Below are 25871 nucleotides of genomic sequence, written 5' to 3' on the forward strand. Positions count from 1 at the left end.
ATATATGCAAAAAGTATATTGTTTTGTTTTAAGTGAATACTAGAAGCCTGAATCACTTGCTTATTGCATATCTTGTCTCATGAATTCTTGTTTCCTCTTATTTTGCATTACTAAGAAGGCAGTGTAGAGATTGGGTGAGGGTCACTAATGGGTGGTTTATGCAGACTGAAAATTGAAACCTGTTATCGGCTGGCGGATTCACTAACTTTGGTCACTAACCTGAAGTATGTTATGCTGATCAGAAAGTCAACATTTCTTATCTGCATACATGCAAACCAAACTATTGAGGCAAGAGCATCAGCTCAGCATTGGTGACCTCCTGTGTTTTTCCCCAGACATGTTTCCTTTGTAAAAAATATTTTCTGTAAGATTTTGTTTTCTGTACCCATGGTAATGGTTATTCTGTGCCTACTCTAGAGTGCATTTCCTAGGTTATATTTTGTAATATTTTTGCTGATGTTAATCGTTTTTAACAGATTTTTTCATTAATTGTTTCATTTAACAGAGAACAACTCTCCTAAAGAAGATACTCCTACGGGTAGTACCGATTCCCTTTCACCTCAGTCTCTCACTCCCACAGCCATGTGCAGTGATCCTGGTTTTGATGAAAACCATCTTATTACAGACACCAGTGATCTTCCGGAGTGGGCCAGCTCTGAGTAAGTATTTTTTTTTTCTGTCTGGTTGCTACAAGCCAATTCCTATAGATTCCGTCTCTGAATGACAATACATCATTTCAGATATATGCTGCAGACAATTTGTGTTCCATTATTACTGGGATAGTCAAGTTTTTAAAAAGACACAAATTGTCTAAAAACTGTCTGAATTTAAAGTTAAATGTAAAAATAGTAGGTCAGGTGATACACCAAGGAAAGATAATACCACACAGGAAAATGTTTGAAGATTTTAGCATTACTGAGAATAATTTCTTTTGATACATGCAACTCTCACATGCTTTACAAGGCCATTTTTTTCAGGGTAAGTTCCTGTGATCTTTTGGAAGTCCTTAAATAGCAGTCTACCACTATATAGGGATACATATTTTAATAGAGGCTGCCCAGAGAAATTTGAAAGGATATGGTCTAGTTCAGGGCTCAAAATTTCAAGTCCTGAGCTACTCGCCAGGCCTTAATTACTCGCCACTCTTGTAAATTATCAATTTTTTTCCAGATCATACACGGGTATGCCTTGATTGCAAATTACCCCCCCAGCTCCCTCATCTCTCACAAATTCCCCCAGCTTTCTTGCCGCTCACAAATGCCCCCCTCCAGCTGTCTCACAAATGCCCCCCATCTCTCAAAAATACCCCCCAGCTCTCTTACCTCTCATAAATGCTCCCCCCAGCTCTCACAAATGCCCCCCAGTTCTCACCTTCCACAAATGCCCCCTATTTAATTTCTCACAAATGCCCACTCAGCTCTCACAAATAACCCCCCAGCTCTCTCCCCTCTCAAAAATGCCCTCCCCATCTCTCACAAATGCCTTCCAGCGCTCTCAGAAAAGCCCCCCCAGCTCTCACAAATGCCACCCTCCCAAATCTCACTAATGCCCCCCTGCTCTCTCACTAATGCCCCCCCCGTGTTCTCTTACTAATGCCCCCCCCCCCCCCCTCCCCCGTGTTCTCTCCCATAACGCCACTCTCCCAACTCTCTCACTAATGCCCCCCAGCTCTCTCACTAATGCCCCCCTGCTCTCTCACTAATGCCCCCCCCGTGTTCTCTTACTAATGCCCCCCCCCGTGTTCTCTTACTAATGCCCCCCCCCCCGTGTTCTCTCCCATAACGCCACTCTCCCAACTCTCTCACTAATGCCCCCCAGCTCTCTCACTAATGCCCCCCAGCTCTCTCACTAATGCCCCCCAGTTCTCTCACTAATGCCCAATCCCAGCTCTCATTAATGACCCCAGCTCTCTCACAAATGCTACCCCCAGCTTTTTCACTAATGCCCCCCCAAACTCTCTCACCTATGCTACCCCCCAGCTATCTTACCATTGCTACCCCCAACCTTTTCACTAATGCCCCCCCAAACTCTCACCAATGCGACCCCATCTCTCTCACTAATGCCTTCCCCCAGCTCTCTCTACTGCCCCCCCAGCTCTCTCACTACTCCCCCCCCCAGCTCTCTCACTACTGCCCTCCCAGCTCTCTCACTACTGCCCTCCCAGCTCTCTCACTACTGCCCTCCCAGCTCTCTCACTACTGCCCTCCCAGCTCTCTCACTACTGCCCTCCCAGCTCTCTCACTACTGCCCTCCCAGCTCTCTCACTACTGCCCTCCCAGCTCTCTCACTACTGCCCTCCCAGCTCTCTCACTACTGCCCTCCCAGCTCTCTCACTACTGCCCTCCCAGCTCTCTCACTACTGCCCTCCCAGCTCTCTCACTACTGCCCTCCCACTACTGCCCTCCCAGCTCTCTCACTACTGCCCTCCCAGCTTTCTCAATACTGCCCTCCCAGCTTTCTCAATACTGCCCTCCCAGCTCTCTCACTACTGCCCTCCCAGCTCTCTCACTACTGCCCTCCCAGCTCTCATTACTGCCCTCCCAGCTCTCTCACTAGTGCCCCCCCCAGCTCTCTCACTAGTGCCCCCCCCAGCTCTCTCACTAGTGCCCCCCCCCAACTCTCTCACTAGTACCCCCCCAGCTCTCTCACTAGTGCCCCCCCAGCTCTCTCACCAATGTTGTCCCCCCAGCTCTCTCACCAATGTTGTCCCCCCAGCTCTCTCACTTCTTGGAAATATAGAATGCAGCTGCCACCGTGCTGTTTGGTATTTCTGTGCTTTTTTCTTCCGCACAGTGCCGCTGACAGCTCCGACTGTCGGGACTGTAGCACAGAGCCGAGGTGGAGTTTATCAGAACTTTATGCTACAGTCCCGACAGATGGGGAAGGAAGGTGCCTCAGACCGGAATAAAAAAAAGTGTGTGGTTGCGACGCGGGGCACACACCAGCAAATCTGGGGCATATGCCCTGCGTGCCTCTCCAAACTAGAACATGTAGGGGCAGCAGGATTTCTTACCAGGGGAGCTGCTGAGAGGCAGAAAGCAGGAGCGGAGGGTGGAGGGCGGCGCTGGCCTGAAAATTGTTCCATCGGTGTATGCATTGAGGAGGGGAGAGCAGAGATTGCCAGTAAGCCGAGACGGTTTGGGCATGTCCACTCAGCATCCACTGGCCGCCTCTACTCAGCCGGATCCTGGCTGCTTCTGCCTGCTTTACTCGCCCTACCCTTATTTTCACTCGCCAAATGCGAGTAGGCAAGTGAAAATTTTGAGGGCTGGTCTAGTTGATTAGAAGAACCCATAACTGCCTGAGAACAAGTTGTAATGTAAAAAGTAAGATATGGGGGAAAAAAAAAGAATAGGTAAAGAATGAATTAAAGTTTTCTGGGAAGAATAATGGAGCAATATTTGTCGGACTGGAGCAGATGGGCATATAGACCACAACACAGAGTGGGTGCAATGATATAGGAGAACTTTTTACAGTCGGCTTTTGTTACCGGGGACATTTTTTATCTTTTGTATGAAATTTGAATCAGAGTTCACCTATGGGAGATGCAATGGTGTTGATATTTGTATGTAATATGAAATACTTTAAATACAAATTATTTATAAAAAAAATGTCTGAATTAAAAAATGCTAATGTATTGGTTTTAAAAATACAACAAATGGACAAAATCCCCTGAAATTTTTTTTTAAGCATTCAAGTAGAATTCCAGTCAAATGCTAAATAAGCCTAAACCTACTCCTACCTCCATTCTAAGACTATTCTATCTACCCGGTAAAAGAAAAAAGGTCTATAAATACCTATTCTAAAGCCGTTCCGGGCACAAGATCTGGTCCGAATGCCGGCTTTAGTGTAGAGGAGAGGCGGTGACAACAGCTGCAGAGCGTGAACGATGATGTCCCCCATAGGGTTTTATGGGATATTCATTGTCTGTCCCTCCTCCAAATGTAAGCCGACACTGGAACTTGATCATGTGACCGGACCAGCTGCAGAATAGGTATGTCTTAGAATGGGGGTGGGAGTAGATTTAGGCTCAGTTTAGAATTTGACTGGACTTGCACTTTAAGCAAAATGTACTGGTACCGAATGTGCATGATTTATTGAAACGGAACTGGACTAGTGATCAATGTCATGACCTCACCATTTGTGTGTGTGTGTATAATATAAAGATCTTCCAAGGCAAGGGTCTGGTTTAATAGGTACACAGTGATGTTCACATTTCATCATACAAAGTGCAGTATGAGCTGGACAGGCAATAGCTGACAGAAGCAGAGGTCATAAGCTTAAGCCATATCCACACTGAGCCAAAGTAACAAGCAACAGATAAAACCAAAAATCCAGCAGTGCAGAAGCATGAGCAAAGCCACACAGAGTTTAAACTAATAGTTTGAGCCAATGATGCTTTAAAACCTCAACAAGCAATTAGCAAGTGCATATACCTGATGAGGGCAGCAGGTCAGGTGAGAAATTGACTTTTTTTTCTGGCAGAAATCATGAAATTTACCGACAGTCACTTTTTTTATTGACCCTGCAACAAATATCTAAAATGGCAGTTTTCAGTGCTAAACAGTGTAAATATCAATATTTAAACTATACGCATGTAGCCAGTGCTATTAGAAATGTGTTGTAAAGGGTCACTAAAGGAAATTAGTTTTTTAGCAAAATAGCTTCCTTTACCTTACTGCAGTCCTGGTTTCATGTCCTTATTGTTCGTTTTTGCTTTGAAGTAGCTGTAATCCTTCTCTGATCTCCACACTTCCTGCTTGTCTGGCTCCTTATGAAAAAACTCATGCGAGCTTCTCACTGTGGTCCACGATCAAGAAGGTGTGATTACTGTGTGTCTAAAACTCCTCAGAACCAATCGGATTCATTTTAAAAACAAACACTGCCCTGTGTTTGTTTGTTTTTGTTCTGTGTGTCTCTGTACTTCACAGAAACATGAAACTAGTTTAAAAACGAAACTAAACTGCAGGCACATTATATGATTGATTTTTTATCTATTCTTAATCATTTTTATACACAGGGTCGTTTATAGTCGTTTCTAGGCAGTTGAGTTTAGAAGCATTTTGAAACCCCAAATTCTTGTAACAGCTTGTGAACGTGCTAACTCCCGTTTAGCCGTTTTCCATTTACATGCATTTTTATTGTAGAAACATTTTTGAGTATTTGCAAAAAAAAGCATGTAAACGCATCAAAACTGATGTTTTTAAACGTCGGTTACCATCTGTCAAGTTGAATTGTTAAGGAGAGGTTTTAAAACATCTTGTTTACATTAATCCTTATGCCGGGTACACACGATCATTTTAAGTTTTTCAGGCTCTAGAAAAACAAAGTTTTTTCCAACTTGATCATTAAACGGTCTTGCCTACACACGATCGTGAAGAAAAAAATGCTCTAGCAAAGCGCAGTAACGTACAACACGTACGACAGCACTATAAAGGGGAAGTTCCTTTCGGATCACACCACCCTTTGGGCTGCTTTAGCTGATTTTGTGTTGGTAAAAGACGATTCACGCTTTTCTCTGTTACAGCGTGATGAATGTGCTTACTCCATTACGAACGGTAGTTTTACGAGAACGAGCGCTCCTGTCTCATAACTATAGCTTCTGAGCATGTGTGGATTTTTCACGTCGTTAAAGCCCACACACGACCATTTTTTACAACCCGAAAAACGACAACGTTTAAAACGTCGTGAAAACATAGAGCATGTTCGAAAAAAAATTGGGCCGTTTTTCAGAACCCAAAAAATGCTCTGAAACCCACACACAATCGTTTTTAATGATATAAACAAAAACGTCATTTTTTACAACCCGAAAAATGATCGTGTGTATGCGGCATTAGTGTCTCAGAGGTGTCTGAGTGGAGTGACTCCAGTCTGCAAGCCATATTACCAGCATAAAGTGCATTTGGCCTACTCCCTTTATCTAGGGTGCAATCGACAATAAGTTTACAATTCTCCAAAGTTTACACTGTCCATGGTGTTATCATTGTTTCATAGCTACTCCAGTTTCATTTCATTATATCATACATCAGGGGTGCCCAACTGCTGGGCCACATGTGGCTCGAGGAGCCCTCTGCTGTGGCCTGCGACCTCCTGCTCTGGAATGGCGGATCTGCAAGCCCAGATCGCAGGTTGCTGAACCGCCATCCCAGAGCACCAGTGTTCTGAAAGAAGCCAGCGCTAGAGGAAGCATGGCTGTGGAGGGAGCAGAGCCACATAAGCCGATGCTTCCTGTATATAGCGCCAGCTCTTGTCCCAGGCAGAGTGATAACAATTGCCACTCCATCTGGGACAGCAACAGATTTTTGAGCCAAATTTTTAAGTACAAAAGGTCGTCTTATACGCCAGCAAATACGGTATTCTTATCCTATAAAAATAAGCTGCACAAAAAAAATTGGTCCTAAAAAAATACAGTGCTGTTGAAATCAATCAATGGCATCCATATAGCCCATACATTTGAAATGATGAATAAAAAATAGTCAATGATATAAGTGCACCCAGTATGAATTGAACACTGCTGCACCAATCAATACACAGATGTAGATGAATAGTTCCATTTAAAAGGAAATCGCAATCAGATATAAAAAAAACTGAGTGCTTAATATCTTGTAATTCTTCAGAAGAAGATCAATGTGTTTGAATTCAAAAGTCCTTTATACAGGAATGGGTGACATCAAACACAGAGACACTCAAGAACAGTGCTATGTATTGGATGGAAAAGGGATCCTCCACCTCCAAAATAGCTGCCACTTGCCAGAAGAATAGATCCCAAGAAGAGATCAATATTCACGGATGGCTTATACCCCAGCCAGGGTCTCTGTGCAACTCAGTCAGATATCCCGCTCCTTCAATAGGTGTGTCCTCAGTCTTTCTCACAGTATCGTGATATACTCATGGCAAGATGAAAAGGAAGGCCAACATAGCGTAACCCAGCATAAAATGTTATTCTTACCTACAAAACAGAAAAATAAATCGATATATGATATATTGTGTGGATTTTACATATGGACAATTTTTCACTGAGAGTTTTCACCTTTTTATTCATATACACATATTTGTCTTAATTTCTATCTGCACTTTTTTCTTTCTTGATTTGAAGGAGAGTGTTAATGCACATATATATTTGCAATTGAATTTATTACCCAAGTCAAAATATTTGGTTAATTTCGAACACTTCACCTGACATTGTAGCATTAGGTCACATTATTTTGTTAAAGGAACAACGCATCATTATTTTTTTGTTTTTAATTCCCTTTCCTGGATTTGAGATTTGAGTTGCGGCAACTCTAACCCTTTTTTTTGACCAGCACAGAGATACTTGTTGACTATATGTTATTCTTACCTGCTGTCCGTACTAGGATCCCTTTAAGACCCAGAAAAACTCACCTGACAGCTTTTGCCTGGGAAACAGTTATTAGCCAGCTTAAATCACCTGTATTAGCATACCACCTGTGCTTTTGAAAGCATTGTTACCTTGTGTGCTCCTGTTTGACCTAGCTGATATCTGCTCTGTATATATCATGTATGACCCGACTTGTTTTGACCCTGCTTTGCTCTCTTCTGATTCGGTACCGTTTGGCAAATAGGCCCAGCAATACACGCCGGCGTGACATGGGACTCTGGGTGGGGGTGCTTTTGTCACAAAAGGATTCTGGATTCTGTAAATGCTGCCATCCACCCCTGTGCCTTCTTGTCCCGTAAATATTCCCCAGCAGAGCAAAATTATGATATAGGCAACATAACTTCTAGCCATAAAGCTAGCTTTGGAGGAATGGAGACACTGGCTGGAGGGAGCTCGCTATCGTCCACAAAAACCTTGAATTCATCCGTTCTGCTAAGACTGAACTTGCGTAAAGCCAGGTGGTCATTGTTGTTCTCCAGATTTGACTTCACAATCTCTTATCTACCAGGGCCTAAAAACATTAAGGCTGACACATTGTCTTGAGACTTTTTATCAGTCTCCTCCTCTGCTTACTCCACAACCCATTATCCCTGGGGGTAGGATTTTGGCTTTTACCAATACTGACATCTCTGAGGCCTTGTCTGCACAGACTGAGGCCCGCCCTCCACTCCCTCTGGTATATTTTTTGTGCCCCTGGCTCTTCCTTTGCAGGTATTGCAGCAGGTAAATGCATCGAAACCTGCAGCACATCTGGGATTTCGACAGACTTTTGAGATTCTCTCTCGCAACATCTGGTGGCCATTGAATAGGCAGGATGTGTTCGCCTTCCTCCAGGCCTGTGAAGTTTGTGCCAGTAGCAAACCCCTAAGCCCTCCGGCCTCCTATGTCCTCTTCCGATACCTACCTGTTCCTTGACCCATTTACAGTGGGGCAAAAAAGTATTTAATCGGCCACCAATTGTGCAAGTTCTCCCACTTAATAAGATGAGAGGCCTGCAATTGTCATCATAGGTATACCTCAACTATGGGGGACAAAATGTGGAAACAAATACAGACATTCACATTGTCTGATTTGGAAAGAATTTATTTGCAAATTATGGTGGAAAATAAGTATTTGGTCAATATCAAAAGTTCATCTCAATACTTTGTTATATATCCTTTGTTGGCAATGAAAGAGGTCAAGCATTTTCTGTAAGTCTTCACAAGGTTGTCGCACACTGTTGCTGGTATGTTGGCCCATTCCTCCATGCAGATCTCTTTTGGAGCAGTAATGTTTTGGGGTGGTCACTGGGCAACACAGACTTTCAACTCCCTCCAAACATTTTCTATGGGGTTGAGATCTGGAGACTGGCTAGGCCACTCCAGGACCTTGAAATGCTTCTTACGAAGCCACTCCTTCATTGCCCGGGCGATGTGTTTGGGATCATTGTCATGCTGAAAGACCCAGACACATTTCCTCTTCAATGCCTTTGCTGATGAGAGGAGGTTTGCACTCAAAATCTCACGATACATGGCCCCATTCATTCTTTCATGTACACGGATCAGTCGTCTTGTTCCCTTTGCAGAGAAACAGCCCCAAAGCCTGATGTTGCCACCCCCATGCTTCACAGTAGGTACGGTTTTCTTAGGTTGTAACTCGGCATTCTCTCTCCTCCAAACACGACGAGTTGTGTTTCTACCAAACAGTTCTACTTTGGTTTCATCTGACCATATGACATTCCCCCAATCCTCTTCTGGATCATCCAAATGCTCTCTAGCAAACCTCGGATGGACCTGGACATGTACTGGCTTAAGCAGGGGGACACATCTGGCACTGCAGGATCTGAGTCCCTGGTGGTGTAGTGTGTTACTGATGGTAGAATGGGAGAGAGAACAGCACCCTCTAAGTGTAGTGATTACTTATAAATAAGACACAATTGAAATGATTGCACTCACAGGATTGTTGTGGAAACAGGCATTGTAAAGATAATCCGCTCCGAATTCCAGGAGCAAAGAGACGTCCGGCGTCGCTGTTGTGGACGGGTGTCCGCAGTCGGGTCTGTCCTCCGGGAACAAAGCTGGAGATGATGCTGGATGGAACACGATCAGTGGTGCACAGTGGACTGCTTCACTTCCTGGTCTGGTCACTTCCTGGTCTGGGTCAGCTGCAGTGTCTTTCTTCATTTATTCGCATTCCAAATGTCTCATGTTTGATTGTTGAAGCCTGTCCATTCCAACCTAAATAGTAAATGAACCAGAACCTGTGGATGTTTTGGACAGTCAGGAATATGATGTGGCATATGTTTTAGACGAGTACGAAATTCCTTACAATATCTTGTTCATGGGAAAGTTTTTCGCCCAAAGGGTCAATCTTGGTTCCCAGCTTGTGACCTTCAAGCTGACCGACTGAAAAAGTTGTTCCATCGTCGTTATCCAAGTAAGCCTGGGGGTACAGGAGCAACCCCTTGAGAAAGGGGGAGGGGGAGCTGTCAGTACTAGGATCCCTTTTAAGACCCAGCAAAACTCGCCTGACACAGCCTTTGCCTTGGAAACAATGGTGATTGGCGAGCTCACCTTCAAATCACCTGTATCCACATACCACCAGTGCTCGTGATAGCTTTGTTAACTTGTGTGCTCCTGCTTGACCCAGCTGATATCTGCTCTGTATATATTGTGTATGACCCAGCTAGCTTTGACCCTGCTTTGCTCTCTTCTGATTTGGTACCATTTGGACACTGATCTACCTGTGTATGGATATGCTTGTCTAGACTACGCTTTGCCTGATTCTACTGTAGTGTCAGACTCGGCATTACTACTTGGCTGCCAAGCCAACCTCTTGTTACATCTGCAGCAGTGAGCCACAAGCACCTGCCGATCTCTACCTTTACCTGCAGTGGTGAACTACAAGTTCCAGCTGACCTGCTCTGCTTAGACCTGCTCATGGTATGTGTTCTTGAACTCTTTGCATAAACAACACATCTGAACTGTTATCTGCTATCTAATTGTAGCCCAACACCTACTCTGTGAAATGGTTTTGCACAGAGCAGCCCCCCTCTCTTATTATCGGGTCCCTCACTGGTGCTCCTGACCTCTCCCTCCTGTTGAGTGCCCCCACAGCAAGCAGCTTGCTAGGGGGGCTCAATTTGGCCCCGCCCCTCTCTCTCATGACTGTCTTTAATAGTGGCACAATTGGCTCCTGCTGCTATTTCTCAGCCAATCAGGTGGGAGAGTCCTGTATAAGGATAAGGATGGACCTCGTGTAAGTATTAGGGAGGATGCTACACACAGAAGGTTTTGTTATCTTAATTCATAGAATAGATTGTAAGCTCCTATGAGCAGGGCCCTCTGGACCCTCTTGTATTGAATTGTTTTGTTACTGCACTGTATGCTTTTATATTGTAAAGCGCTGTGCAAGCTGTTGTCGCTATATAAATCTTGTATTATAATGATAGAATGCATTAAGATGAGAAACATTCTGCCTTTACAGCCACTTCAAGTCCCATAGCTCATGTTTGGATTTTTAACCAACTTCTAAAGCAGCCACTTAAGAGTTAATGATTAAAAAAAAAAAAAATTATAAATCCCTATCTTCCCAAACTCAGAGTCTTCTATCCTGGGCTTGCAAATGTCTATTAAATCCATAGGTATACATTGCAGTTCTGGAAGTGTCAGTACAATTAAACTGATAGCAGTAAAATGAGAAGCAGTACTACGGTTACAGTCTCAAAACAAATGCACTTGAGAGATGATACATGAGTTGTCTCTACTTTCTCTGTTTGATTGAGACTTTTGATAGTACCTCACTTTCTGGTAATGATCCACTGTAGGTGCTTGTCTGAATTGGAGATTATTTGCTAAAAAGAAACACCCATATATTTTTCCTTCACTTTCAATAATTAGCGGTAATTGGATTTCTATTGAGTTGCAGAACTGTTAACTGAGCTGGAATATTGTATCTTATTAATATATTATATTTTTGTAGCCAGACCAAGTTTTTTTTTTTTTTTTACTATAGTATTGAAGCACAACTGTCATTTGTAGCACATCAATTGATTATTTCGATCTGTTCTCAGGTGAACTAACAGGCCAACTGCCCCTAATGCAGGTGGATGAGATATGGTTACGTAACTCCCTTATCCTTCCAAACAGTTCCCTTATTAAAAGCCTCTCTGGCCATCCCTGCTATATACCTAGATTGTTACTCCTATCATACTGCATCTCTGTAGCTGTTATGTTTGCTTACCAAAAACCTAAATTGACCCATTCGAGTAAGGCAGAGCTGAATGTGGAAACTGCTGTTCTACATGGCAGCCATTCAGAATTAATCTTTTAATTTCGGTAAAGTGAAATACTTCTTTATATTACCCACTGCCTGCATATATACAGTATCTCTGAAGCTTCAGTGGTGGGGATAATTCCATCAGGGTTTGTGGCTCAGCCGTACATCAACATGGAGCAGGATCTCTCTTGTGATGGGTGAAATCTCACTGCTTGTTGATTCTACATAATGTAAAAAATATTAAAAATCTAGCAGAGGAAGTGGTGATTTCATGTGATAGCGGCAGCATGTGGGTGGAGCAGAGAACTCAAGTGCAAGGATATCATTGTCATGGACTTAATGAGGAGCCCAGTGAGACACTCTATCAAAATACACCATATTCATTCCTTTTTTTTTTTTTTTTTTTTTTTGCATGTGGTAAAATGTGAATTTTAGGCCTGAAGATAGATAAAGCTCCTAAACATACATTCCCTGAAAGTAGGAAGGGATCCTGGAGAAAAATGGTGGTGATTTGCAATTGTTTGTGTCTTACAATACTAGCACAGTTTATCAAACATATTTTCAGTAAAAAATCCACTTAAAGTGGAGGTTCACCCAAAAAATAAATTTTTAACATTACATTTTGCGGGACTGGGCGTTCCTATCTGATTGACAGGCTTCCGACCGTCGCATACTACGCGTCACGAGTTGCCGGAAAAAGCCGAACGTCGGTGTGCAGGCGCCGTATAGAGCCGCACCGACGTTCGGCTTCTTTCGGCAACTTGTGACGTGTAGTATGCGACGGTCGGAAGCCTGTCAATCAGATAGGAACGCCCAGTCCCGGAGGAGACATACCCGGAAGCGGCGGTGAAATAAGGTATGTACGGGGGAAAAAAAACAGCCGATTGTCATTAGGACAACTCGGCTGAATGTAATGTTAAAAATTTATTTTTGGGTGAACCCTTGCTTTAAGCTGACATATAAAAGATAAAATTGTACTCAACATGTCGAGCCTGAAATTGTGTGCACCTGTTAAATGACAAACTGTGGTAACCAAACTTGCCCAAAGGTGATGCTTTAAAAACCCTTAAGCCCCTTTCACACTGTCATGACTTGACCGTGATTTTGCAGCGATTTCGCAGCGATTTCATGGCATACCTGTGTAAACTTGAGGTCTATGGACCTCAACTCGCATCAAAGTTGGACCAATATGAATGGTTATCATTGGGAATCGTGGGGTATGACTTGTCATGTGACTCTGATGTCCAAAGTCACAGAAAAAGTCGCACAGGTGTGAAAGCGGCCTTACTGGTCATCAGGAAAGTGACCTCTCTGAAAAAGGAAGTGACGTAGCACAGATTGCTTCTTGGTTCATTCACTGGAGGGAGGATCAGCTAATGCATGTGTAGTGAGCCCCCTCCACCTTGCCCATCAACATGCGCCATGCCTTATGTCGGAAACCGCAAAGAATTAAAGGCCCAGCTCCAGCAAAAACATTTTTTTGTTATGGAGTGGGGTTAATTTTCCATTAGAGATATTCCCTTTTACTTTCAATCCCCATAACCATACAGCAAGAGCGGGAAAATATCTTCTGAGGACACAGTAATAAAAACTTTACAGAGGTTTTAACCCTTCCCCACATAAATATACAAATAAAGTATAGAAACCTGCATTTCAATATAAAAAAACTGCCCTGTCAGCAGGTGAATTGCTATTTAACTACTTGCCTGCCACGCTATAGCCAAAAGATGCCACCCCATGCATGGGCTGCCTGAACTTCCCTGGGAGTCGCGCGCCGCGCTCTGTGATCACTGGGTCTCAACTGGTCACAGATCAGAGCAAGGGGCTGCTCCTGGCCCCTTACCACGTGATCAGCTGTCAGCCAATGACAGCTGATCATGTGATGTAAACAGAAGATCGGTAATCAATATTTTTTTTTCCTTCATGCTGTTAGCGTGAGGGGGGAAAAAATCTGATCACCGGCTTCTGTGAGAGGGACATTGGTCCCTCACACAGAGAGCCGTGGATGCCTCATCTTTGTCCACCAGTGCCACCTACCAATGCTGCCAATCAATGCCTATCAGTGCCACCTATCAGTGCCGCCCTATCAATACCACCTCATCAGCGCACCTCAGTGAAGGAGGAAAACTCCCCGTTTTCAAAATGTTATAACAAACTATGAAACCGTTTGTTATAAAATATAAAAACCCAGCAGTGATTAAATACCACCAAAAGAAAGCTCTATTTGTGGGAAAAAAATTATAAAAATCTAATTTGGGTACAGTGTTGCATGACCGCTGAAAATTGGTCTGGGCAGGAAGGGGGTTTAAGTGCCCAGTAGGCAAGTGGTTAAACTTAGATTTCTATCTTATTTCTTTCGGTAAGCCTTCAGAATCGGTATGCAAAAAGATATGATAGAAAAACGGCTATTCCTTTAGGGTAGAAACAAGTATGTCTGCAACAAAGTTTTTTTTAAATCCTTGCTATTACGGATGAGCTCAGGCATGTTCGCAAACCGCACGTGACGAGCCCTTCAGGTAGTCGGCACTGCACATCACTTATCACAAGCAGTGAGATTTTCCCGATCAACGGCTGCACAGATCAGGAAATGTCTCACTGCCTGTGATTAGCGATGTGCACTGCCGACTTCTTGGTGGGCTCTGCACGTGCAGTTGTGAACACGCCTGAGCTCATCCTTACTTGCTATGTACAGAGCAAGGCCCTACCACTATGAAAACCGATGTCGGAGTGAAACAGGGGTTCACACATATACAGAGTGCAGGGCTCCAGAGTATTGACTGAGTGAACAAAACTGTTTTTAAAGCTTTCTGTGGGTTTTGTTATCCTGGATCAGGGTCTGAACATCTGTGTCCAGATCTGGAGACCTGCAGATTGAGTTCTTGTGCAGGTGTATTGATGCGTTAAAAGCAAGATCTGGCCAAATCCCATGCCCCCATCATCTGACACTTGGGTGTTCCTGTTTGGAGAGAGGTGAGGTGATCTAAGGAGACAGTACCCCATGTTTGAGAGATTCCTTGCCCACTGGACTGGGAGAGTAGGGAAAGTTGACCGAGTCTTGGATACCGAGATGCTTAGGCGACTAGGTGAGTCCAGGGGTCTGAGTGTTGTCCTCAATCCTAGTCTTGGTGGCATGAGAGTCTGAGGTGCTAGGAGTTGCCATATTGAGAGGCCAGGGAGTGAACCTGTGTAGCTGAATTGCTGTAACTGTAAGCTGACTAAACAAGGAGAGCTAGGGATACAGTCTTATGGACCGGTGACAAGAGCAGTGGTACTGCTGAAGAGGGAGCTCAGCATTTGTGTGTTTTGCCAGTGAAAAGCCCCTGTGTGGGCAACATGTATGAACTTTTAATTTTAGTTTGCTAAAAGTAGGTCGTGTGGCCCTAAAACAGAATTCCTTACTCGCATGGACTCACTAAAATGCATCTACCATGGAGATAACGATCCTCCATATGACATACTTTGTTGTACATTTCTCCCAACACCTGATATGGCTGCTGGCCATACAAGACATGGGCAAGGCAGCCACTGTGACAATACGGAATTTGATCCTGAAAGGAATGTTAATTGTTGGCTGATAGGTTAAATATCATGGATTCAACAATGACTTTGAAAATATCTTTAGTAACAAAAGCAGGCCATAGATGATGTGATTTTATTTTCTGCAACCACGGGAAAGAAAATCTCTTGATTCCCCCATCAACACAGTGTTGATGGGGGAATCCCTCCCATGGAGCTATTGTGTTCTCCCGGTGGAGAACCATCACTGCCGGGAGAACACAGTGATTATTGCTAACTGCTATAGCCACTGGCAATAACCACATGCTAGATATCTGCATGCCCATATGTAAATTGAATTGGTTCCCCCTTCTCACATCAGCACCCCACATCACAGGCTCCCCTTGCAATTTCAGACCCCTCTCTCCCACCACAGTCCCCCTTGCAATCTTAACCCCCTTCTGACATCACAGCCCTCCCCCTCACATCACAACCCTTCATATCACAGCCCCCTATATGACAGCCCCCTCATATCACAGCTTCTCCCTCTCAAATCACAGCCCTTCATATTACAGCCCCCCCCCCATTCTCATCACAGCCCCTTATGTCACAGCTCCCCCTTCTCACATCGCAGGCCCTTATATCATATCACATCACATCACAGCTTCATCCTCTTGCATCACACAACACCCCCCAGTATTAGTCCCCCCTCTCACACCCACTATATGACAGCCCCCCCATATCACAGCTTCTCCCTCTCAAATCACAGCCCTTCATATTATAGTGCCCCCCCCCATTCTCATCACAGCCCCTTATGAATGAATGAATGAAAAACTTATAAAGCGTGGCGCATGCGAACTGAATCGCTTATGTCACAGCTCCCCCTTCTCACATCACAGCCCACTCACATTACAGCTCCCACCCCCATATCACAGCTCTCCTCTCTGACATCCCAGCCCCCCATAATCTCCCCCTACCATAACTCAGTTTTGTGGAGGGATTGGCTGAGTGGGGGGGTTGGACTCTTCTCCTGGGTGTGCTCGTCTGCCGCTAGACCCGTGCCTCCTGCCCTCCTCCTTGCTGTGGATTCAGCGATGGACGAGTGCATTGGGGGGAGAGGTTGGGTAGCTGCCGCTCTCCCTGTAGACCTTCCGTTCCTCCCGCCCAGTCTGCTGTGACTTTAACAGTGGTGGCGGACAGGTGCATGCGGCAGTGGGTGTGTATTTAGCAGTGGGAAAGTGCATTGAGGGAGGGGCTGGGCAGCTGCCTCTCCCCCTGTAGACCTTCTGTTCCTCACGCCTGCTCTGCTGTGCCTTTTTGCCGGGGGTCCAGGTCCACCCTGCATTTTCTCCCGCCCTCTACAGGGCAGTGATTCTTAACAGCTGCAGAGGTAGAAGGAGAGGAGTCCGCTCAGGCTGCTGGATGGTGCGGCCGTGGTCCGGACTGAACTGTCACTTGGTCCGTGTCCGGATTGTGGTCTGCCATTTAATGACGCCTGATGAAGTCCTGTGTCTACCAATGATATACTGGAGAGAGAGTACAGAAATCCTATTTCTAAAATGGCGTGTTTTACAGCAAGGCTAATGATTTGTTTATTAAGGAAATCTCACAGGTGTATTTATTACCTTTTTCCCTCTATTGCATAACTTGCTGTGCTCTTCACAAATTGGGCTGTGATTTCCAATACAGATTGAAAGAACTGGAGGTGAAGATGCAATATTGTTTCACTGTAAAGTACTCATTTGTTAGATTTTTGTCTGTCAGTTTATTTTAACTGCAAGATAGCATTTTAGTCTTCATTCTAGCAAATAACTTGTTCACATTTTATGCATGGCTGATTCCATAAACACAGCTTAGATTGGCTGAAGTGTTTTGTTCATTCTGGCAGGTGTATGAATCAGTAAATGTTGTAAAACGTTCATGGTACCAAATCTATTTCTGTTCTTACTCTGTAATAAACTTGTATATGATTTTTATTAGCCTGCGTTGTAAATTGTAGCTGTAAAAGTAACTAAGGCTGTGTTATTGCTTGTTTAATTTCCTGTTTTATATATTAATTGCATCAATCATGTTAATCATATAGTGAAGCATCATGTATTTATTTTAAAATATAATTATCATACAAGCCTTATCTGATTATGGAAGGTGATGACACGCTAACACTGGGGATAAATGCTGCTATGTGCTGTGTGTTCAGCAAGTCACTAAATATTGTGGATGGTGTTCAAAGTATAACAAGAAAAGACTCAAAGTCCAACCCTCCCTGGTCCTTTGCAGGGTTTGAAAACGTTGCATACTTCCATGAAAAATCTAATATGTTACCATAGTAACATAGAATATAAACAATCTACAATGGAATCTGAAGAATGACTTGTAAAGTACATAGAACTGGGAAATGCATATATCTGGCATACACCAAAATATGAGTGTCATATACATTTGCATTTCAATCATTTTTAGCCTACTCATGTTACTCTGAATGATCTTTTTTTTTTTTTTCTTAAAGTGTATTTTAAAGTGTATTTTGTGCGTGTACTCGAGAGAGGAGCCGGACTGCAGGAGTTGGGAGTAGGCAGGCCTCCCCCAGAGGCAATCTGCCACCTTTCTCCATGCCCCGGGTGACAATGGCGGGTGTGTGAGGGGGTCCTCCCACACACCCCGCCCTACCTGCTCCGCTATGAAGCCCAATGGGGCAGAGGGACTCCCTATAAGGGAGTGAGAGGATCTAGCGCGCTCAACCAGCCCCCTTAGTCCTTCGCCTCTCTTTTTAGAGACCGCGTGGTCAAAGTGCATGCATGTTAACCCAATTTCGAGTGCGTGCAAGTGTGGTGGTTTTTGTGGGAGGGGGGTGGGCGTACTAAGCGCAGGCTTACCTTGCATAGCACACCCACCGGGAGCCGGGCTGAGACCACCAAACTCAATTCACATGTAGCCGAGACCGGGATCCGAACCCCTAGCTGCAGAGGTGAATGGCTTGTAAAAATTGTACACTTTGTGAAGATTCCCACACATTTACTTCCTTGAATCCTGTGACACCTATTCACAATGCCTTGTTGATAGGCACTGCTGTCACACATTTCACAGAGCCTGATTTCTGGTGCACGTAGCTATACGTCACCTCGCCCAGCAGCCAATAGGGGTGCGCTCGCCCCCGACTCCCATGCGCATGCCCGGCGGGCGCGATCGCCGCCAGGCACACGCGATCGCTCGTTACAGAGCGAGGACCGGGAGCTGTGTGTGTGTGTGTGTGTGTGTGTATAAACACACAGCTCCCGGTCCTGTCAGGGGAGAAATGTCTGACCGTCTGTCTGTTCATACAATGTATGAACAGCGATCAGTCATTTCCCCTAGTGAGTCCACCCCCCCTACAGTTAGAACACACCCAGGGAACATACTTAACCCCTTCCCCGCCCCCTAGTGTTAACCCCTTCACTGCCCGTGGCATTTTTATAGTAATCCAATGCATTTTTATAGCACTGATCGCTATAAAAATGCCAATGGTCCCAAAAATGTGTCAAAAGTGTCCGAAGTGTCCGCCATAATGTCGCAGTGCCGAAAAAAATCGCTGATCGCCGCCATTACTAGTAAAAAAAAAAAAATATTGATAAAAATGCCATAAAACTACCCCCTATTTTGTAAACTCTATAACTTTTGCACAAACCAATCAAACGCTTATTGCGTTTTTTTTTTTTTTTTATTTTTTTTTTTAAATATGTAGAAGAATACGTATCGGCCTAAACTGAGGAAAAAAATTGTTTTTTTATATATTTTTTTTTTTACAGCAAAAAGTAAAAAAAATATATTTTTTTCAAAAATGTCGCTATATTTTTGTTTATAGCGCAAAAACTAAAAACCGCAGAGGTGATCAAATACCACCAAAATAAAGCTCTATTTGTGGGAAAAAAGGACGCCAATTTTGTTTGGGAGGCACGTCGCACGACCGCGCAATTGTCAGTTAAATCGACGCAGTGCCGAATCGCAAAAAGTGCTCTGGTCTTTGACCAGCAATATGGTCCGGGGGTTAAGTGGTTAAAGAGGTGAAGCCATTGGCACGCAGGGCTGTGAAAGAGGAGGAACAGGCACACAGAGAAGCTATAGTTACATAGTTAGTCAGGTTGAAAAAAGACACAAGTCCATCCAGTTCAACCACAAAAAACAAAATAAAAAAACACAGTAAAATCCTATACACCCAACTTCATACCCACAGTTGATCCAGAGGAAGGCAAAAAACCCCAGCGGAGCATGATCCAATTTGCTACAGCAGGGGAAAAAATTCCTTCCTGATCCCCCGAGAGGCAATCGGATTTACCCTGGATCAACTTTACCTACAAATCTTAGTACTCAGTTATATTCTGTACATTTAGGAAAGAATCCAGACCTTTCTTAAAGCAATCTACTGATCTGGCCAGAACCACCTCTGGAGGGAGTCTGTTCCACATTTTCACAGCTCTTACTGTGAAAAAACCTTTCCGTATTTGGAGGTGAAATCTCTTTTCCTCTAGACGTAAAGAGTGCCCCCTTGTCCTCAGTGATGACCGTAAAGTGAATAACTCAACACCAAGTTCACTGTATGGACCTCTTATATATTTGTACATGTTGATCATATCCCCCCTAATTCTCCTCTTCTCAAGAGTGAATAGATTTAGTTCTTCTAATCTTTCCTCATAGCTGAGCTCCTCCATGCCTCTTATCAGTTTGGTTGCTCTTCTCTGCACTTTCTCCAGTTCTCCTATATCCTTTTTGAGAACTGGTGCCCAAAACTGAACTGCATATTCCAGATGAGGTCTTACTAATGATTTGTACAGGGGCAAAATTATATTTCTGTCTCTGGAGTCCATACCTCTCTTAATACAAGAAAGGACTTTGCTCGCTTTGGAAACCGCAGCTTGGCATTGCATGCCATTATTGAGCTTATGATCAACTAAAACCCCCAGATCTTTCTCCACTACAGACCCCCCCAGTTGTACTCCCCCTAGTATGTATGATGCATGCATATTCTTAGCCCCCAAGTGCATAACTTTACATTTATCTACATTAAACCTCATCTGCCACTTAGTCGCCCAATCAGACAGAGCATTGAGGTCGGCTTGTAAATTGGAGACATCCTGTAAGGACGTTATTCCACTGCATAGCTTGGTGTCATCTGCAAAGACAGAAATGTTACTTTTGATCTCAGACCCAATATCATTTATAAATATATTGAAAAGTAAGGGTCCCAGCACTGAACCTTGGGGTACACCACTGATAACATTGGACCATTCAGAGTAAGAATCATTAACCACGACTCTCTGAATTCTGGCTTTCAGCCAGTTTTCTATCCATTTACAAACTGATATATCCAATCCTGTAGACCTTACCTTACACATGAGCTGTGTGTGCGGAACTGTATCGAACGCTTTTGCAAAATCCAAATATATCACGTCCACAGCCACGCCTCTGTCCAGGGTTTTACTTACCTCTTCATAAAAGGAAATCAGGTTTGTCTGACAACTTCTGTCTTTCATGAATCCATGTTGACTGCTGCTTAAATAGTTTTTTTCCAGCAAGAACTCATCCATGTGGTCTTTTATTAAACGTTCCAGTATCTTCCCAACTATAGAAGTTAAACTAACAGGTCTATAGTTACTTGGTAAAGACTTTGTTCCCTTTTTAAATATGGGCACCACATTGGCCCTGCGCCAATCCAGTGGTACTATTCCTGTCTTTAATGAGTCCCTAAATATTAGATACAGTGGCTTTGAAATGACAGAGCTCAACTCACCTAGGATCCGTGGGTGGATGCCATCAGGTCCAGGTGCTTTATCCACCTTTATTCTGTCTAAATATTTCTGGACCATATCACTTTTGAGCCATTGTGGATTTGGGGCTGTGTCACTCCCACCCCCATTTTGGACATGAGCTCCCCCATGCTCCATTGTATACACAGAGCTGAAGAAAACATTTAATAAATTTGCCTTCTCTTTGTCCCCAGTCACCCACTCTAGATTATTTTGTAAGGGGCCTACATGCTCAGACTTCACCTTTTTACTATTAATATATTTAAAGAATTTTTTGGGGTTTGTCCTACTATCTTTTGCAATCTGTCGTTCGTTTTGAATTTTTGCATCCTTGATTTCCTTTTTGCATATCCTGTTATATTCTTTGTAACATTTAAACAACACTAGTGTTCCTTCATTTTTATATTTTTTAAAAGCTACTTTCTTATTGTTTATAGCTTTTTTAACTTTGACCGTGAGCCACATAGGTTTTATTTTTAGCCTTTTAAACTTATTGCCCATGGGAACATACTTTGCAGTGAGGTTCCACACAGTCTTTTTGAAGAATTCCCATTTCTGTTCTGTGTTCATATGTGCCAATAGTCCCTCCCAGTCCAAGTCCTGGAGAGCAGCCCTCATCCTTGGAAAATTTGCTCTCTTAAAATTTAGTGTTTTAATATTTCCTGTATGTATTTCTTGCTTATAGTTAACATTAAATGAAATCATGTTATGATCACTGCTACCCAGGTGTTCCTTTATCTGAACATTAGTAATAAGCTCTGCATGGTTTGAGATTATCAGGTCCAACAGAGCATCATTCCTAGTTGGGGCCTCAATAAACTGCACCATAAAATTGTCCTGCAATAGGTTTTTAAATTTTTGTCCTTTAACTGTCCCTGAAGTGCCATTAATCCAGTCAATTTCTGGGTAGTTAAAATCCCCCATTATTATCACCGTCCCAGACCTTGCAGCCCTTTCCATCTGTGCAAGGAGCTGAGTCTCCACCTCCTCATTAACATTGGGTGGTTTATAACAAACTCCAATGATTAATTTTGAACTACGCACATCTGTATGCAGTTCCACCCATAATGCTTCAGCCTCATCACACGCTCCATCAACCAGGTTCTCTTTCACGCTTGCTTTGAGGTCACTTCTCACATAGAGACAGACCCCTCCACCTTTCCTTTTTACCCTGTCTTTCCGAAAGAGAGCATAGCCAGGAATATTAATAGCCCAGTCATGTGAGGATTGAAGCCAAGTTTCAGCAATACCGATTACATCATAGCTCTCCTCATGCATCAGAGCTTCCAGCTCACCTGTTTTGCTTGGCAGACTTCTGGCATTGGTGAACAAACACTTAAATGTATTGTTACATTTTTCTCTGGTGTTTTTCATATAATTTATAGTAGTACAAATGGCACTATTATTTCCAATGGCTGTTTGCAACATGGGAACTTTCTTGTCACCTGCTATGCCTGCCCCTTCCTTCTGCTGCCCATTCAGAGAAACCTTTTGTATTTTGTGAATGAGTTCACAATATATAAAGGCTTTTGTGATTGGCCCCTTTACAGAAGGGGTCTGGCGCATCGAATTTCAGCCCAAATTTTTGGCCGAATTCGGACCTGAAACTGACGAAAAGGCGCACTGGGCTCCTGTTCAAATTCGCACTGGAGCCGCAGCGGAGATATGTGAACCGGCTACATAGAGAGCCTGTTAAAATCGCCTATTTCAATAGTGTGTACCCGGGCTAAAGGTCCAAAATTATTATTGTGAGTTTTAGATCCCTTTCACACTGAGGTATTTTTCAGATGCTTTTGGGCTAAAAATAGCGCCTGTAAAGCGCCTGAATAACGCCCCCCCTGCAGTCTCAGTGGGAAAGCCCAAGTCCTTTTTACACTGAGGCAATGTACTGGCAGGATGTTAAAAAAAAAACAAAAAAAAACAAACTGCAAGCAGCATTTTTGGAGCGGCGAAGGAGCGGTTTATACACTGCTCCACCACCGCTCCTACCCATTGAAATGAATAGGCAGCACGGCTGAACCGCCGGGTGGTTTTAACCCTTTTTCGGCCACTAGCGGAGGTTAAAAGCACCTCGCTAACGGCCGAATACCTCCGCAAAAACTACTGTAAAGTGCAGCTAAAAATAGCGGCACTTTACCGCCATTGCCACCTGCACCCCAGTGTGAAAGCAGACCGATGAACCGTTTTCATCGGACAAACCGATCGTGTGTGGGCCCCATCAGTTTTTTTCCCATCGGTGAAAAAAAATAGAACCTGTTTTAAAATTTTTGTATAGTTAAAAAACCGATAGAAAAAAAACATCGTCTGTGGGGAAATCCATCGGTCCAAAATCCACGCATGCTCAGAATCAAGTCAACGCATGCTCGGAAGCATTGAACTTCATTTTTCTCTGCACGTCGTTGTGTTTTACGTTGCCGCGTTGGTGTAAAAAACTTTACTTTCATCTTATTTCTAGTTTTAATATCACTTTTAATATTACATTTAGGCTTTTAGGTATTTCATTTAAATGGTTACAGGTGTCTTCAAAATTTCAAGCTTGTCTGTAAAACTTTAAAAAAAATTTAGGCCAATGTTTCTCAGGGTTTAAAGGTGGTTTGCTCATTTCTCCTGACTGAAGCTAATTATTACACTTTTGAGTTGTGTGTCTTTGGCCTTTACTCCTTACGATAAGCTAGCTTCTTAAATTATAGAATCCTATTCCCGGCAGTGCCCATTTGGTGCTAAAGCACTTTTCTTGATGGTTAAAGGTTCCCTTGTTCAGAGTTCTGTGTTCTTCCTGTGCCTCTTGAGATCTGCATACAAAAGATTCTTCTCAGATTCTGGTTGTACTGAGCTGTTGTGTGTGAGCCTCTTCTGCTGTAATGTTAAAAATCACTGCAACTAGCTTGTGTGTCTTAAAGACCAAGTTTACCTTTTTTTTTAACCATTTTTATAGCTATAGGATATACCATACATTATTTTTGTATTTAACTGTCCTTGTATCTCTTCTGCTCTTTCTTCACCTAATTTTAAGTGGCTGTATTGAGTTTTATTTATTTTTTTAACAAAAAAGGCCATTGTAAAATTTAGTAGTACAAAGTTTGCCTTTGTGTTTTGTGACGCAACTCATAGCAATTATCAGAAATATGAGGTTTACTAAATATTGAACATCTACATTTGTGCTTTGCATTGCCTAGTGTACATGATTGCTGGAATCACCCTGTACATAGGCAAGAATAGTGCCCATCAGCACTCTGCTGTTCTTTTGAGAGAGACCCTTTTTTGGGCTCCCCACTTAAAACGTGCACCTGGTGCTGAAGGGTAAGCATGTTGATGTCTGCATATCCCAGCCCCTTATTAAGGATATTTGATATTTATAGTTGAGTACTGCCTGGATCTCAATCCCCAGATCTATGCCCCATTTTACATGTCCGAATACATTCTAATATAAGAGAGAATGATCCTAGGGGTCCTAGTAGAAGACAGACAGAGCAAAAGCATGCAGTGCCAAGCTGCAGCAACCAGAGCCAATGGCATGCATTAAAAAGGGAATTTTTAAAAATATAATTCTACCACTTTAAACTTTCTGGTTCGGTCGCCAAACCTCAGAAGGGATGTGCTGGAGCTGGCTAGAGTCCAGGGACAGGCAACTAAATGAATATGGGGACTGGAGGACCTCCATTATGATGAACAACTACAAAGCCCTAAATGTATTCTCTCTAGAGGAAATTATGCTTAAGAGGACATATGATAGCAATTTACAAATATCTCATCGGTAATCCCAGCGCAAGTATGAAACGTTTCAGTCCCAGGGAGTGTAAGAGTACACAGGGCCACAAGATGAGACTGGAAGAGAAGCGGTTAACCTTAAGCTGCGTAGGGGGTTTTTCACTGTTAGGGCAGTAGGGATGTGTAACTCTAAGGCCCGCGTACACACGGTCGGACAAAACCGATGAGAATAGACTGAGGTTCATTTTCATCGGTCCAAACCGACGGTGTATAGCCCATCGGTCTGTTGTCCTTCGGTCCAAAATTTTAAAACATGCTTCAAAATCGAGCCGATGGGCCGCTGCCCGATCGGTCCAAACCGATGGTTAGTACAGAAAGCATCGGTTCAAAAGCCGTGCATGCTCAGAATCAAGTCGACGCATGCTTGAAAGCATTGAACTTCGTTTTATTCAGAACGTCGTGTGTTTGACGTCACCGCGTTCTGACCCAATCGGTTTTTGGAATGATGGTGTGTACGCACATCAGACCATCAGGCCACTTCAGCGGTGAACCAATGGAAATGGCCCGTCGGACCATTCTCAACACTCTAACACAATTCGATGGTGTCAGCAGGAAGTATGGATAGTTTTATAAGATGGGTATCTTAGCGAAAACAATATATAGGGATATGGAAAATTATGTGTCTACACACCTTCACAGGTTGAACTGGATGGACTGTTGTCTTTATTCACCCTTACCAACTAGGTAAGAAGAAGCACATTAAAGGAGTTGTAAAGGAATTTTTTTTTGCTGAAATGACTGTTTACAGGGTATAGAGACATAATAGTTGACTGATTCATTTTTAAATTGATTAAAAATAGATAAAAATCAATCATATAATGTACCTCTAGTTTCGTTTTTGCATGTTATCCTGCCTCTGTGCATGTACAGAGCCATAGAGCAGTGATGGTTTGGAAAATGAAACTAGAATCTCCCAGTACTGTGGTCATCAGGAAACAGACAACCAGGAAGTGTCCAGAACAGAGAATTACAGCAACATCAGAGCAAAAACGAACAATGAGGACATGAAACCAGGACTGCAGTAAGGTAAAGGAAGCTATTTAGCAAAAAAAAAAAATCCTTTAGTGACCCTTTAAGGTGCTGGAGTGGCCTGGCCAGACTCCAAACCTTAATCTCATAGAAAATATGTGGAGGGAGCTGAAGATTTGAGTTACCAAATGTCAACCCCCGAAAAC

The 25871-nt window shown here is 43.4% G+C and overlaps 1 protein-coding gene across 3 annotated transcripts in view; it reads left to right on the forward strand.

Annotated features, from left to right (window-relative positions):
* Positions 1-25871, forward strand: part of ARHGAP10 (Rho GTPase activating protein 10) — a 333889-nt gene that overhangs the window by 282507 nt on the left and 25511 nt on the right. For all 3 annotated transcript variants that reach the window (XM_040331859.1, XM_040331844.1, XM_040331851.1), the window contains exon 20: positions 506-659. In XM_040331859.1, the coding sequence (XP_040187793.1) occupies positions 506-659 (154 nt within the window). The remainder of the gene's footprint in view (positions 1-505; positions 660-25871) is intronic.

This window comes from Rana temporaria, chromosome 1, assembly GCF_905171775.1.
Source record: "Rana temporaria chromosome 1, aRanTem1.1, whole genome shotgun sequence".
In the NCBI taxonomy this organism is placed as follows: Eukaryota; Metazoa; Chordata; class Amphibia; order Anura; family Ranidae; genus Rana; species Rana temporaria.